Source organism: Cyprinus carpio, chromosome B9 (assembly GCF_018340385.1).
Source record: "Cyprinus carpio isolate SPL01 chromosome B9, ASM1834038v1, whole genome shotgun sequence".
Taxonomy (NCBI): Eukaryota; Metazoa; Chordata; class Actinopteri; order Cypriniformes; family Cyprinidae; genus Cyprinus; species Cyprinus carpio.
This window is the reverse complement of record NC_056605.1, coordinates 22,972,330-22,989,815: the sequence shown is the minus strand read 5'-3', so window position 1 is coordinate 22,989,815 and position 17,486 is coordinate 22,972,330. Positions and strand designations below refer to the sequence as shown.

The 17,486-nt window shown below is 35.8% G+C and overlaps 1 protein-coding gene across 1 annotated transcript in view; it reads right to left on the bottom strand.

Moving 5' to 3' along the window:
* Window positions 1-17,486, bottom strand: part of lrp1bb (low density lipoprotein receptor-related protein 1Bb) — a 247,096-nt gene that overhangs the window by 108,751 nt on the left and 120,859 nt on the right. The window contains exons 11-18 of the mRNA XM_042731628.1: window positions 15,773-16,009; window positions 15,401-15,581; window positions 10,313-10,532; window positions 9,393-9,582; window positions 7,411-7,533; window positions 6,445-6,585; window positions 5,058-5,183; window positions 3,111-3,227 (exon numbers count right to left, since the gene is read on the bottom strand). Coding sequence (XP_042587562.1) covers window positions 3,111-3,227; window positions 5,058-5,183; window positions 6,445-6,585; window positions 7,411-7,533; window positions 9,393-9,582; window positions 10,313-10,532; window positions 15,401-15,581; window positions 15,773-16,009 — 1,335 coding nt within the window. The remainder of the gene's footprint in view (window positions 1-3,110; window positions 3,228-5,057; window positions 5,184-6,444; window positions 6,586-7,410; window positions 7,534-9,392; window positions 9,583-10,312; window positions 10,533-15,400; window positions 15,582-15,772; window positions 16,010-17,486) is intronic.

The following is a 17,486-nucleotide window of genomic DNA, read 5'->3' as shown; positions in this document are numbered from 1 at the left end:
TAGTTAATACCAAAACTGCCACAGCTATACTGTTAAACCAATATTCTTGGTAGGATTTTTTTTTTTTTTTTTTTCAAGAATACTTCGAAAATAGCAATTACCATACAGCAAGCAGAGCGCCACTGCATTTCAGGTGTGTTGTGTGTTGTGCACAGTGCAGTTGTGAGATGCAGTGAAGCTCCACGTCTTTCAGCCCAGCTTGATTATGATTAAGTGAAGTCAGGCGTACACTCTAATTACTGCTTACACTGGGAGTGTTTGTGCAAGAGTGTACTGAGGCAGCCTAAGACACAGCGGAGGTAACCAAGACAATGGCACTTTGAGCAATTTGCAGCATTTGGTGACAGAACCCCAGAAAGTTACATTGTTAGCGCATAGCATGATAGAGAATTGGCAGAAGAGTCAGAATTTCAATTTTGTGCTTGAGGGAGTAAAAATGGCAGGAAGGAGAATAAATATATATATCCACTTTGAAAAGATGCATTTACACAGACCTTTTAATGTATATATCAATGCACAGAGACCTCAGGGAAACAATGCATCATATGCTCGAATTGTGATTTTTGTGCATAGACACCAGAAAACAGCACAAGCACCAATGAGACTGACATGTATTATATATATATATATATATATATATATATATATATATATATATATATATATATATATATATATATATATATATATTTAAACATTATAGATATTTTTCAGCTGTCCAGCATTTTAAAATGGCAGCCAGATTAGTTTAGTTATGATTACCCCATTCTCATAATACCATAATAAAGATATAAACATGAATTGTGTTTCAATTGTATCTGTCTTAGAATAAATTTGGAAAATTGGAATGAATAAATTAATGAATAAATAAATAAATACCCATCAACTTTAAGATAAATAAACTGAGTAGTTCCATTAAAATAAATATATTAAGACTGTCAAAACTATCTTGTTAATTCAGGGGCTTTGCACAAGATCCAGGGCCCTATGTATAGGCACTCCTGATGGGCCCCAATGAAAATATCCAGGTAAAATAAAATATATTCCAGACTTTTCAAGGGCCCTCTCTTCCTTTGGGGCCCTGGTAATCAGTACTAGTTTTACCCCCAGTCCGACGCCCCTTTGTTAATTATGTGTTAACGCAAAATTCATTTAAATGGAACTAATTTTATTAAAGTGCGATTAACACAGCACAGATTTTCTGTTTGACCCATGGCCAAACCCATAGCTGGAGAAATGGAGATGCACAGTGTTGCCAACTTAGCGATTTAGTGACTCTTCGGACCCCTTTAGCGACTTTTATTTTTCTCCAAAAAATGCGCCTAGTGACAAATCTTTAGGGTATGCCCAAACCTTATTTAGTTTCATAGGGCTCGCTGTAAGGTCTCTATTTCCCAGCGTGCATACACCTCTTTCTCTCTCTGTGCGTCTGCTTTGTTCAGCGAGCAGCTGAGAGGAGCAACACACTTTAAGTTAAAACACATATTATGTTGCTTCTCTAATTTTACATGCAAATACAGCGTTCCTGTGGCTCAGTGGTAGAGCACTGTGTTAGCAGCGCAAAAGGTTATGGGTTCAATTCCCAGGGAACACACATACTGGTAAAAAAAATACAGCCTGAATGCACTGTAAGTAGCTTTGGATAAATGTGTAAATGTAAAGTACAGCCAAAATCAAAGCACAGCTATTGTCTTTATCTTATGGGTAGCCTATTTGATTTCATCAGGTGATGGCTCGATTATAAATCAGGATTTCTGTGCATATTAACATCTTGGAAGGGAGAGCTGGTTATATAGTCTCAATGTGTCGCGTTTCAGTCACTATTCCATATTAATTCAGTTGTCTGACAACAGAAACAGTAAAATTTATAAATGAAAACAGTTTTATTGAGAAATTAGCTGCAACAAAATACAGTATGTGGGCACAGAGAGGCAAACAAATGTAATAATAAATAATATAGATTTTTCTTGTTCAGAAGAAGTTAGCTGCCCTGTCCTGCAAATACTGCAAACAGGCTTGTTTAAGTAAATTGCTCAGAGCAAAGCAAGATAAGTAATGGGAATCGGGTATTTCTATATTCTTTTTTCATGTGTCTAATAGACATGAACAAGTTCTCTGAAACACATCTATGACCTTTGAAACATGCTCTATGTTGACTATGACTTTACTAATAATAAACATACATTTGCATAACGCATCCAAATTTGCCCTTGTTGATTGGAGTATTAAAAACTTGAAAAGTATTAATTTAAGGTACATTTAGAACATAAAATGGTGCAATTAAGTTGTGATTAATCATGAGTTAACTTATGACAATCATCCGATTAATCATGATTAAATATTTGGGGGTGTACTCTTTACCTCATTTCATAAGAACTGATGACAAAGGAACAATTTTCTGACTGAGATTGCTGAGCCTCTTCAAAGGGCTACCTGTCTTACCCAGCATTTATGTGCTGCTTTGAATAGTCGTTTCACTGTTGGAGTTTACAGTGGTAAGCTTCCTGGTTCATTTCCTCTCAAAGCCCTGTGTCATTTCATTTCGTCTGCTTTCAAGGTCTGGGATGTGGTTATGGTGAGCTTTTAACGCCAGAGAATCTATGATTTGTATTACCGCCACACTCTTAAAAGCTCATGCATCTAAGTTTAATTCCTTTTTCCTTTCTGCTTCTAAAAGCAAAAACTCTGGGGCTAGAGAAATGTACTGTACTTGGTTAACATTGTACTCAGTCCTGAACATTGACATGTAGATGTTTGTGGCGAAATGATGTAAGAGTGGGCGGCAAAAATACACCTTTAGAGTCAAAGCTCTCTTAGAACTGGCAAGTGTTTTATGAGAGACAAACTTACTATTTTATAGCATAAACTGTCCACAAAAAATCATGGAAAATTACAGTATTTGTCACATTCTTACACCTTTTTAATTTATTTGGTTGCAGAAACATGTAATGGGGCCAGATTTTTTTACAAGAAGTGGCACTGTGTTGGTGGAAAAGGGATAAGAGAGACTTGTCCTAAATAAAGCAGGTTCATGATGACAGCGCTGACAAGATTCACCAGTTACACCACAGTCAAATTTGCCAAGCCAATTAGCTAGGACAGTGACTCACCACAGGAAGTGGACTCATCTGACATGTCTCCACAGTCATCATCTTGATCACAGCGCCATGCTTCTGGTACACAGCGACCATTACCACAGGTGAACTGACCAGCCCGACATGGCTGGGCTAAAGACAAAACGATAAAGGAAACAAGATAATCTGATTATTCATGCCATTTAGAGTATTTAGCAGTGGTCACCTGAGATATTAATCACAAAGTAAATAATATTTTTATTCTGCTTCCATATAATGATTCTATAATTTGTTTGTTTGCTTGTTTGGCCATTTTGAGCAAGAAAAAAATGTTTAGGAAATGTTTGGAGAACAGATTGTTTCAACAGAATAATACAATTTGTACTTCTTGGAGAAACAAAACAAAAGTAGCCTAATTAAACAAACAAAACAAAACAAACAAACAAACATTGATTGAAATTCAATAAATAAATAAAAAATAATCAAACTGAGTAGTTTCTTAAAACAAATGTATACATTAATATAATTTAGGTTGTTACATTTATTGTTTACAGTGTAAGGGGGGAAAGACTCTTCACCTCCTTTCATAAGAACGGATAACAAAGGAACAGAAGGGCTACCCTTCTTACCCAGCATTCTTGTGCTGTTTCAAAACAGAACAGAACAGAACAAAACAGAACAGAACAGAACAGAACAGAACATATAACAAAACAAAACAAAACAAAACAAAACAAAAAACTATAAACAGAACCATTAACAGAACAACAACAACAAAGGTTCTTTTAAACACACAAAATTCAATGACCTTGCACCAGTTTTTGATTCCTAATCCTACTGGCTATTCTTTAAACACACCTTTAAGAGGCAATCAATTTAAGTATAACAGTAATTTCTTTAAGGTAGTTTAATCTCATGTGTGACTCTAGGAATTAGTCCCACCAAAAGGAAATCATTTAATTCCAAGCTTACTGATCAAAATTGCACTGATACACCAGAGACTATTTTACAGCCAATTCAAGCAATTCTCTGCTTCAGATCATCTTGAATCATGAAATATTAAATCGCTTTAACATCTGCTGTCAATTTCAGCTCCTCACTGATTCAGTATAATCACTTGTGTTCCACAACGCTTTGCTCTAACTGCTTCTGCCAAGTCAACAAAGGTCCGAGCCGTCTCCGGCTGGAGGGTCAGCTCTATCAGCGGGATGTCAGACTGTTGACAGCATTTATCACATCTGTTCTTCCCTTCCATTGATCTTACAGCACTTAAACTAGTGAAAGAGTGTTAACTCCTGGAAACAGGCCAGGTGTTAGTTACTCAAGTTTGTAAAATGAAGGTTGGAGAAAAGTGATTCTGACAATCCGATGCGAGAAAGTTCACTTCATTGCACATACGCATTTATCGATTATCATGCTCTCATAAGAGAGTAAGTCAATGCTCCTTGCCCTATTACTGTACCTGAGAACAGTAACAGCTATAATGAATTTAAACACTCATCACTGAGATAAATAACAAACCAACATTTCAAAAATAGAAGGTGAATTGCTCTACAGTTGCAGAAGCTGATGCTGTCACTCACTTTTTAATGGCAAAAGAAAAAAGCAATGTTCACAGTTCCTACTGAAAACCAAGTTTTAAAACCTTTTTGTAACTGTAATAGTATATATGCACTAAGAAGAATTAAGATTTTGCATTTTAAAACATGAAAATATGCATGTTATTTCTCAGTAATGCTGCCGAGACAATCTGCTGCCCATTTATGCCACTTGATGATGTTATATGATGTTATTTATTAAATATTAATAATTAAGTCATATTAATGCTCGTTTTGTAAGTTGTACAGTTAAAAGTTGTAAAATATTAAAAATCCTTCATAGAGGATTAATACGTTTTATGAGTTTTATAATAAGTGACCCCGATGTATAACTGGCACATATCGGTGGATGGACCTGTTTAATATGTATGAGGGAGTCAAGCTCTACCTGAGCATGTTTTATTAGACTCATCTTCGTTATCTCCACAGTCATTGGCTCCATCACAAAGCCACCTTTTGGGTATGCAGCGATTATTGGGACACTTGAACTGGTCAACCGGGCAACTGTGGTTAGCTGGAAGAAACAACAGAAACCAAAAATTCAGTGCATGCCAAACAGAAAATGTTTTTTTTTTTTTTTTTTTTTTTTATACATACTGTATCTAAGAATGTTACAAAGCATGACATATATTTCTGTTGGTGTATTTATTTTTTATTTTTATATTTGACATGTTTTGTTATACTGCTGACAGCCTGCTCTACATATAAGTGAGTTCATATGCATGATACTCTACTTTTGTTTTGACACAGCAGTTTTCATTGTGCTATTCATCTATTCTCTTGAGCTAGCTTCACACTTATCTCGAAAATATGCGTTTGCCCTCAGGCTTTTGAGTTTATTTAAAGTAGCGCCTGTGTTTTCCACTACTATTTGCTCTATTTAATAATAGAACCTGCAATTACTCATAACCCTGGATACTCAACGCGTCCCCAACAGACAATGAGTAACAGATGAAATGAAAAACCGGATTCGAGTGGGATCAGGCAGTACAGTTTCAGCCATATTAAACTATAGGACATCCCAGCAGAGCAGAAAATTGATTTTGCAATTCTGATAATTCTGGCAGAACATCACGTTAAAGTATTTCTCATAGTGAAAAATGACTCAGCCCCCAATGTTTTAACATGGTGCTTATCTTATTGATTAGCTCATGAGATGATTGTGCGGTGGAATGCAGTGTGTGGGAGAACAATTTGATACTGGCGTTCTTCCCGTTTGATATTGCAGACATTTTTCCCTGAGATGTCAATTAGCAACTTGTTAATTATCTACAAATTATATGCAAACAGTCTGCTTGTTCAGATTTACATTTATGTAGATGCTTTTATCCAGTGCAATTCAAGTTATGGTATACATTTTATCAGCATACTGTATATATTTACTTATTATACAGCTGTCTGGAATTATTGCTTTTGGCTGGTCATTTGGGGCATTGTGAATTTGACAATGTTTGCATAATGATCACTAAACTGTATACTGGACCACTGCATATACTAAAGACTAAAAAAAAAAAAAAAAAAAAACTTAAGGTTTAAAATAACATTGTAATATTACTGCAGTGTTCATCTTGTTACCAGGTCGGTAAAAAATGGATGACACCTGTGATACCTGAACAGAATGGAAATTTTATATTGAGTGATACATCACAGACATATATGACACTATGTGCATGCTAAATGACACAGCTTGAGGCCACAGAGGTTTGATGGTTCAGTAAAGCAGACACAACAGGGATTATACATCGCTGTCAGAGAGAAAAAAACAAGGTACATACAGCATATGTGGGCCTCCTCATCACTGCCATCTAAACAGTCATCATCTCCGTCACAAATCCAATTGACTCGTATGCAGCGCCAGTTCCTGCACTGAAACTCATCATTTTTGCACCGCTGGGGCTCCTCTTGACCTACAGAGTCTTCAGGAGAAGAAAAACTGAATTGTAGAAAAAGAACTTCAAGGAAAATATAGTCAGTCTCAATGTAGGGGTGATGTGGAGTCTGAGATTAATACTACAAATAAAGCAACAGATTGCTTTTTGAATTTATACTATTATACTCAAGCTACTTTTTTAAAATAAATCAAGCATGTTACTTCACTCTTTATTATAGCATTGCAACATGACAAAAACTATTTAAAGCAGTATAAACTTTGATTCTGTCCTTTGTCTTTATTTGAGTAACTGATGACTTCTATGGAGGACTAGGAGTGAACCAAACCGAAATAAATTAATTAATTAAATTAAATTAGAAATGTATAATTTAAAAATCGTTTCAAATAGTTTTAAATCAGTTTTCAAAATCCTTAATAATAATAAAGAAATGTAGCTTTTAAATTACATTTTAAAAAGAGCACTTTATAAAATACATTTTGATGACCAATGGCTGCCAGGAAAGGCACATGTTATCGGACTTTTCGCCCAAAAGGTACTAACTTATTGAGCTTTTCCATTTTTTTTCTCCCATTTTTTGAACATTAAACTATATTTAAAAATATAAGTCAAATAAATAATTTTAAATATGACAATTATATTTTTGTCAATTTGAGAAATTTTTCATGATCATGAATGAATACACTGGTAAATGATTACTTATTTTTTTATTTGTTTTATTTATTTATTTTTTTAAGTAACACTCCTAGACTTTTCAGACTTCTTGTCCTGTGTTTTTATTTATTTATTTATTTATTTTATTTTATTTATTTATTTTATTTTTTTAAGGGAATGATATTTAAAGCAGCCTACCAGAGCACATGACATTGTTCTTGTCCAGGTGCTGGTTGTCAGCACATGCGCACACCCGTCCTCCTGGGACGGCCAAACAGAGGGTACCGCAACCACCATAATTCACCCGGCAGGCATTGTCACCTAAAAAACAAACACAGGACTAAACAACAGATATCTACAAATCTTCTTTCTCACCAGCAGGACAGCTGTTTATGTGTTCATCCCTTTATGGCTTTTAGCAACGTCTCTCCTTGAAGCACAGAACATAAAGTTCTTCTTCACTGCCCACTCAGAACCAATTTCCTGCTCTTCTGGGATGCCGTTGGTACACAGGGACATTATTTTTAATCACACGTCAAGTAAATTATGGGAAACACTGGAGAAGAGGGCCATTTGACATTCTTTTTCTTTCACAGACATAATTCGTTGTGTGGGCAATGACACCTACGATGGGGGAGGAGAGGAGAAAAACACAGTTTTGTGAGAAATCTGTCACTTATTAAGTTGAGGCATGGGGACAATAATAAGGTTTCATTTAGAGAGGGGTTGAAAGGCATTGCCTGAACCAATGAGATAAAAACTGTTTTGTAATGGCCATTCTGTGGTACTCCAGGGAGAGGAAACACAATTAATCTTTCTCCTGACAAGCTCTTTGAAGAAATTCCTCTTCTGCTGAGAACGTAGACTGTCAAAAAGCCAGGAAATTCATACATGACATAACGGCAGCTCCTCACCTTCTCCTGTCAGAAGTCTTGGTGTTACGTACGCTGTAAGTTCGATGTCAAGAGGAGAATGTTTAAAACATTATACGAGTCTGCTGGTCCCAACTGCCTGCATCGTCATTCTCAAAAGAGTGAGTCTCTTTGACAAGCAGCGTACTGTCTGCTGTCCTAAAACTGCACCACCCTTAGGTAAGTAAGAGATGAAACATGTGGGAGTAGAACACATGGCTGCGTTCTCTGTGCCGCTCGTCTACATGTGCAAGGGCCCCGCTGAGCAGCGTCCCTCCCTCTGCGTGTTGTGACTGGCAGTTATGAGGGAGGATGACAGTAATCATCCCTCCTTGCCTCAGACATCCACACAGAGTTAAACATTCTAAACAGAGCTTTATTCCCCATTTCAGCGGATTAAACCCACCCACTCAACAGTACGGCTCCTGCTCTGCAGTTGGGTCTATGCTACTCAAAGCTAAAGCCATGAACATTTGTAATAGGCACACTGTGTTTAAAAATGTCGTTTATTATGAATTTTCTGAAAGAATGCACTACTGCATGTAATATGTGAAAAAATTTTCCGCCAGATTTGTTTCTGTCTATTTAATTTATGCATATTTCAATTTGGTCAAATTAACCATTATGTACAAATTCCAACGCTGAGCATCATTCAGGAGTGAATTGAAAAGAATGCAAAAAGAGATTTTTTTTTTACTGCTTTCGAAAGAAGTCCGTTATGCTCAGCAAGGCAGCATTTATTTGGTATATATATATATAATTTTGTATTTTACCTGTTCTTTTACTTATTTATTTTCTTTTATATTTATTCATTTATTATTTTGAAATATTTACTCATTTTTATCCAATAGATGCATTCCTGCTGTATTAAAAAAGCAGGTCCTACTCTATAAAAAAGAACTTCCTAAGCCCAAGCTATGGAATGGTAGTGTCCATTAATAAACCAATGTTCTTTATGCCATGGAGTGTAATTTACTTCAAAGTCTTCAAAATAGAAGCAACCATTATTAATTAGGTCACAAGATGGAGACCATAAAACAGAAGTCATCTACTCTGCCAACAATCAAAATTAGAATCATTTCTTGGAATTTCATTTCCTGTCATTGCAATTCATAATCCTCTGTGTTGTGACCAAACCAATTTACATTCCAACTTACCTGTATGAATTAAAAGGGTAAAAGATAAATTCCAACCATTATTCATCAAAATATTGAAAAAAGATGAAAAATGTGTCATCTTGTAACTTTTCTTTAGTTAAAGTGACTTTACCCAGCTGGCTTTGTGCATCATATACTCGGAGCCCGAACAGAGGGGGCCGTTCACTCCTCAGCAGAGAGACTTCACCAGAGACCAGATCCAGCTGGAAGATGGAGGCGTTCATGTACTCCGTCCAGAAGATGGAATTTTGGTACTGTGCAATCCCAAACGGGTGACTGAGTTCCCTGCCACTGTACACAACCTACAGTGAATTACAAAAAAAACACATTACCATGCACTGTTCTGACAACTGTGTGAGAGGATAACCCCCCTTTTTTTCTCTTTAACATCTCTTTTTTTTTCTCCTACACAGCAATGGGATGAAATGTTTAAAAAGTGATGTTAACAATGTACCATTGCTTCGAAGTATATGCCAGCAAAATCTCAAAATGCACTCAAAATGACCAAATTATCTGCACTATGCAGTCAACATACATTTTATAGCTCTACATGTTTATTCTGTCAACGTTTGTCTCAATAATAGAGCTGTTTAATCATGACGTCAATCCATAGACCTATTCAGAAAGCTAATTTTCCATGGGTTCCCTCAGGAATTTGTAATGGGTTTTTATAATAGTGGTTCAGATCTCAAATGTCAATTTTTGAAATCGCTGCCTGATTAAAAATGTGAGCTTACATGCTTGATTAATTGTTGAGTTGTGGTCCTTATTAGTCTGCATTAGCATTGGAGTTGTAGCCCATATTAACAACTTATTAGAAGCAAAATTTACATTTGAGGTAGGACTGTGGATAATGTTGCAGCAAACAAAGTTTTTTTTTTTTTTTTTTTCAAGTAAATTATAAGGGAACCAAGTTTTAATACTAATTCTCTTTCAGGTTTTAGGAAGATCTGTATCATTTGGTAACAATAATCCCATTTGATTTCTACAATTTAAACTAAGAAATAGCAACATTTGAATAATTTCACTCACCATTCTGCCAGTCCCATTGAGATAGATTCTCTCAATATGATCATAATAGGCATCACACCAGTACATGGTACTAGTTCCATGTTCCAGAGTGAGTCCATTGGGCCACAGCATGTTAGATGTGACAAATATTTTCCTGTTGGAACCATCCATCCAGGCTTTCTCTATTCTACCAATGCTGTCGTTCACCTCATCCTCTTCCCAATCTGTCCAGTACATCCAACTGTAACCAAAACCAGAACCCAGTCAGAGTAGTCCATGAAATCAGCACTTGTATTTACTTTTGAAGCATGCATGAATATCAGTCACATCTTACTCGCTAAGATAGGAAGTGTACAGTTGAAGCAGATTGAAACAAATTGCCTCGAGGTCTAAAAATGTACAAGCTTAACTGAACATAAACAAAATATGCTTAAAAAAAGTCAGCAACTCACACCTAGGGGAAATTAAGCTCATCTGGATAAATATATATATGATTTTTTATTTTATTTTATTTTTTTCCTTTTCTATGTTAGACATACAGTCTTCTGTACCAACATGAACTGTGACTCTCAATGGGTTAGTGATATTTGAAAAGTGATTGGGTCAATGTTCTGACATGATCCTTTCCCTAGTAAGTGTGCTTAAGGGATTTGTTGCCTCTGAGTACTACTCAGCGGTCAATGCAAGCTCTTCTGTCTCATCAATGATAGAAGCCGTACTTCATGTGCACCACATAAAACAGAATTGGATAGAGGTTGAATCAAGCGCTCTCTGTCCCAGTGTGTTGACTATGCGACCCTATGAATTATTCAGAAGGCAAACAGCATGCTCCATGTCTCATCCTGCACTGTTCAGAATGTAACAACATGCAGGATCCAACCAAAATGAGCAAAGATAGATTACATGGCATTTTCCATGAGTAGAGCACAAAACAGGGCCTGGGCTCTTAAAAAACAAAATCTTGTTATTATTTTTTACTTTTTCAGCTAATGTTCAGTGAAAGAGGTGTTTAACCTTCAGAAAATATTATATCTCATTTTTATGATATAATTTTAATATGTAATTTTTAGGAGGTCAAAAAAAATAAAAAAATAAAAAAAAACAACATATTATGAGTTTTTTTTTTTTTTGTTTTTTTTTTGGGAATTTTTTTTTTGTTTAGTTTAGTGATGAACACTGAAGAAAAGAAGAAGAAGATGAAGAAAAAGAAGAAAACTTTTTTAATAGATTCATAAACAAGCATTGAAATTGACAGACATTATATATACAGTTAAAAACAAACAAACAAACAAAAAACCTGCTACGGTTGAAATTTAACCTAAATTAGTTGCTAACAAAATTATATATCTCATACTTCTCTGGAAACTTGTTTCATGATGCTTTCCTTAAAATTTGGATTTTAAGCGGCCAACCTTTCAAGCTAGATTAATTGTTTGTCAGAAGATAGTTTATCAAATAATATTTCAATACTTCTCCCAATCAATCAATCAATCAATCAATCAATCAATCAATCAATCAATCAATCAATCAATCATGCATCTAATGCTGTACATAAACAAACATACAAATAAATAAATAAATAACTGTTACATATACACTACAGTTCCGATGTTAGAGGTTGGTAAAATTGAATGTTTTTGAAAGACTGCTCTACATGGTGGCATTTATTTTATCAAAATACAGTAAAAACAACAATATTGTTGTTTATGTTATATTAAATTATGTTTTATAATTTAACTTTTAATCAATTCAGTGCCCTTTCTAGATTTTTTTCCCCAAAAAATTACTGAACCCAATGTTCTGAATGGTAGTGTTTGTGAAATAGTTAATGGCCAGAGAGTGAGAGGATGAAAGACAAAAATAAGTAGTAAATATAGGTGAGGATATGAGCATGAGAGAAAGAGAGACATTCCTTAAACTGGAGCATCAAGCTAGGACAACAAAGGAGTTTACTAAATCAGTTTTGACCAGCTAAAAATCCCACAGTTCAGAAAATCTGCTCCTGGGAATGAATATAGGACAGCAATGAAGTGAGCACAGAGTAGAGATAAAAAAAAATAATCAAATAAAAATACAAACAAAAAAAACAAAAACCCTTCAAACAAATGGAGAGACAGAGATGTAAATCTTGAAAGTCCAAATGACAGAACACAAGATACTAAAAGAGAGAAAAGAGTTATTGAGGCAGGCAAGTTCATTCTTATCATGTTATCACAGGCTGCTTGTGGCATCAACAGAGAGATGTATACTGTATGGGTGGACGAGATAAAGAAATCAGGACAGGTGGGTGTTATTTTAGGGGGGAAGCCCATCCAGCAGACCAGACAAAGATCAACATGCCACCTGCTCACCTGATAGATGGCCAACCCCTAATGATGGGGCCTAACCCTCTTTCTATAAATATGCCCATAGAGGTGGGTCAAAACATGCACAGCCACAATTATACTAGAGATTATTAAAATAACAGCAGTGCTGAGGTGATTAAATTGTTCAAATATCAAATGTAATAATCATACATCTGATAAGTTTCTCACTCTAGACTTGAAAAACAGCCACAAAAAGCTAGCTTTGCTTTGAAGCACAGTACATGAATCATTCTATTTTAGCCATCGTTCAAAGTTCTTGCACTCTTTCCTCTGATGCCCTTTTAGAGAGGTCAAAAATTTGCATCCGCTCCACATTTCCATCTTCCACCTTCAACTTTTTCCTCAAAATCTTTTTTACTGGCTGTCAAAACAGGACACATCAATGGCACCTCAGAAGAGGTGTGCCTCTCATTTCCTGTCTGAGCGCTAGCTCCAGGAAGCTTTAGCTTTCCACTCCCAAAGAATAGTGTCAAGCAGTCTGCATGACATCCTCTGAGCTGGCAGTTCAGCAAACGATGCTTTTAATGCAGATTTTAATCGCTTCCACACCACTGAAGTTATCCCATCGGGAGTAACATGTCGTGGTGACTGGGAGATAAGTTGGCATTTTCACGTTTTACTCACACAAATGTGCGCTATTTGCAAGTATCTGTTGACAAACTCACAAAAGACAGTTTCTCGCTTCCTGTCTTTGCCCCTTGCTTATTTTATTGTTAGCGCTGCCATTCAAGACACATTAGCTTCATTAAATGTGAGAGAGAGAGTCGCATAAATTGTACAAGCGTGAGGTCTGAGCAATGAATATAATTATGGCTCTGAGCTAATGAACCCATTGTGTCTGGAAATAATGAAACTATTCTGCAGTTGCTTTCCCTCTCTTCAAATGATTTGGTAATCAACACCACTTGGGTTCATTAAAGATGGTAAAACTCTATTCCAATGTATATTAATTACTCAATGATAAGTGCACACTTTTAAATAAGCCATATATTTACAGAGATTTAAAAATAAATTCATTAAAAAGTACTCAAAGCACCCTTAAGATACCACGTGGAATGCCCCAAAAGATCTGACGGCCACCGACCAATCAGTATTTCGGTACTTGAGTACTTTTTAATCAGATAAAAAGAGAGTGAGCAGGTTGTCTGATTGGATCTGAGAGGACCGAGAGTGGTTGTTTCCTCATTGCAGTATCTCGCTTCTTCAGCCTTGGCTGGCTGCACCTACTCAGGATTCATGAGTTACTCTCACACCCAGGGAGGGTGATAATGAGATTGGCTCTGGGCCATCAAACTCACCTTTTTACTGGCCGTGCCATGTCAGCTTACTGGTACACATTAACCAGTGCAGATGGAGATATGCTTGGATGGGCGCACGTACTGTATGCTTCACTACTCTATGCACAATTGCATTCGCCTCTGAAGCCATGCAGTGTAAACAAATGCTGGTAAATAAACTGGAATGAGGACTGTTCCTTCAGGCCACGTGGAAAGTGAGTAGAGCTCAGCATTTCATCACAGATTGCAAATGTTGATGTAAAGTAAGTTTACTCGTGTTTTTCCAAGCATATTTCAACCAGATTTATTGGTAAAACTTTATTTTGCTACTCACGCTAGAAATTCTGTGGACTATAAATAACTTTGCAACTATATATCAACCACCAGTTATTAGAGCATTAGTAAATTGCCTACTTAACATCTGCTACCAATTTATTTTGTTGGTGCCCCTACAGACATTTTACTGACTATAAGAAACTCTGCAAATACATTTCAATTTATTCTACAAACCCCAAACCTAATCTACTAATACTCTTATTAGAGTTAGTTGACCTGTACTTGGAAAGTTACTTGTAGTTAGTAGAATGTCTAAAGTGGACTGTTGAAATAAAGTTTAACTGATTTTTCAATAATACAAGGTATATGGCCATATCCACAAAACACAGAACACGCTTAGAGAAGCCTGATATTTTTGCACCAAACTGATTAAAGTCCCTCTACAATCACTAATTTTATCAATTAAAACTCACCTTTTTTATGAAAATTATGTCATTGAGTATGCGTGAAACCATGAATATGCTTATTAGTCCCCGCCTCCACTCAAACTAACCAGCTCGAACCTGTTCCACTTTCATTCAATTAACTGAAATAGTAAATGCTACACAATGGCAAGAGGCAATCTTGGATTAATGGTTATTGCTATGTCATTTATTGCAGTTTCAAGAATTAATTCTTGAGTGAGTGCGGAAAAATTGCGCAAAAAAACACTCCCCTCACAATAACTAAAAGGCTGTCACTCATAGTAATATAGTAATCGTGATCTCACAAAGTTACGTTATAATGAGTGAAGCTCTACACTGCACAGTTAATCTCTTGTTTGCATAGTATCATAGTACACCTTATGAGAGGATCTTCGAACGTGCAGACTTCAGCACTGAAACAAAAACCTTTGAGCATAGAGTGGATTCTGACTAACTTTAACACCTCTGAATGACCACTGCATTCAGCAAACCAACACACACAGTATGTCTATAATTGGCTACATTACTCAACGATGCAAAAACACATGAAATAGAAACCTTTGACCAGATATGAAAAGCCCTGGTAGTTAAATAATATAAAAAAGTAACAAATGCTTCTATCCAAATCATAAATCTATGAATGATGATTGGCCTTTCAAATCACTCTATAATACATCATCTACATTTAGGATTGTGATACTGTAACATCTGTTCTCTCTACTGTACCTATTCAGAGGATCCACTACTATGGCTCTAGGGTGAGACATGTCTCCCTCCAAAAGAGTCTTCCTGGTTTCAGATGCCCGCTCCAGCCTAGCCACGCTGATGGTTTTTCTGTAGCCATCATTGGTCCAGTAGAGATTATTTCCAATCCAATCCACTGAAATCCCCTCCACATTATCAAGATCTGTAAGAGCACACACAATTCGGCTGCTGAAAGCTGTTATCGAAAAAAAAGAACAACCTTTGTACCGTTTATATGATTTCAATTCATGCAATTTCAGGTGTAAACAGAGTCTTTGTGTACGAAAATGAAGCAACTTTACAAACTGAAAACACCCATAATATGAAGAAGAATGTAAAATGTTCAGTAATTACCATCTTTGAGAATTGTTTCCCGACTGCTTCCATCGACTTTCTGCCGCCCTATCAAAAAACTTGTAGTATCGGCGAAGTAAATGTTTCCTGTTTCAGCATGATAGTCAAGAGCTCTTGGATTCACCAAGTCCTCAATAGGAACCATGTACTCATTGCTAGACTTCACATTCATGTCCAGACCGCGGATTATCCCAGGTCGTCCCTTGCCATAGAAGAGGAATAGATCATTCTTGGGTTCTGTGAAGACACAGAAAGTATTAACATAAATTTATGCCATATACACTACCAGTTAAAAGTTTGTAATAATTATGAGATAATAATAACATGATCCTTCAGAAATCATTCTAATATGCTGATTTGCTGGTCACTTATTATTAGTGCTACAAATATTTGTAATGGTTCTTATTATTACCACTGTTTCTTATTATTGCTGCATATTGATGAATACAAAGTAAAAAAAAGACTGAATTATTTTAAAGAGCAATCTTTTCTACACTGTTAGACCTTACAGGGTTTTTTTACAGTAAAATACTGGCTATTTTACAGTTATTTACCCTAGAAAATACAGCAAGGGCTAACAGTGTAACATAAATGTCTTTACTGTTAATTTCTGATTATTTTAAGCTGTACTTGCTAAATAAAAATATTTTAATAAAATATAAATAAAAGAATAAAGGAAATATTACTTGATGTAAAAAAAAAGAATAGTACTGTATCTCGATTTCCACAAATATATTCGCAAAAAATTTTTCAACATTGATAATAATATGAAATGTTTATTAAACACCTGCATATTAGAATGATTTCTGCAGGATCATGTGACACTAAAGCCAGGAGTAATGATTTCTGAAAATTCAACATTGCCATCACAGAAATAAATTACATTTTATAATACATTAAAACAGAAAATAGTTATTCTAAATTATATTATTATTTCACAATTTTACTGTTCATACTGTATTTTTGATTAAAGAAATGCACCCTTAAATAGCATTAGAGACTTTTTTAAAAAGAAATAAAAAAAATCATAATTTTCAAAAATATTTGAATAAAAGTGTTTAATTTTTACTTTGATCCCAAATCAGTAAAAATTACTGATCCATGAAGATCTACAAAGCCCAATACTGTAAGAGGCAGACATGTTAACCCCCTGGGGTCTGAGGGTGTTTTTGGGGCCTGGAGAAGTTAGATAAATGAATGGAGCAATCAGCATCCCCAGGCAAAAATTATCTTGATTGAGAGGATTTATTTGACAAGCTCCTGCAATGATATTTTTGTTTAATGGGTCTCTGTTTAAACAATAAATCTCCTGTTGTCAGATTAGCACAGGCACACAACAGAGGCTGAGGTTATCCATCGGGCTTGCAACAAGCTCATATAAATTAACCTCTAGTCACAGTGGGGATAAAACAAAGGGCAGCCTGGCCTGTCTGTTATGCGGCAGGCCGATGGAACAGGAGGTGGATTCTGGGTAAAGAGAGGGACCTCACCTCATCATCCACCTCATCCCTCATGGGACCACACCAGTGTGGGTGAGACCACACAAATATCACTTCAGTTTATCATTCTGAGTGGAAGAGCTCCACTACCTTGAAGACAATTAAGCACTTTGAGACCTATATATCAAACAACACAGGGACTACTGGATGTCACAGTCATTTAGCATAGCTTCTCATCTGATGGAAAAAGGCAGGAAGTAGAACATCTGGGTGGC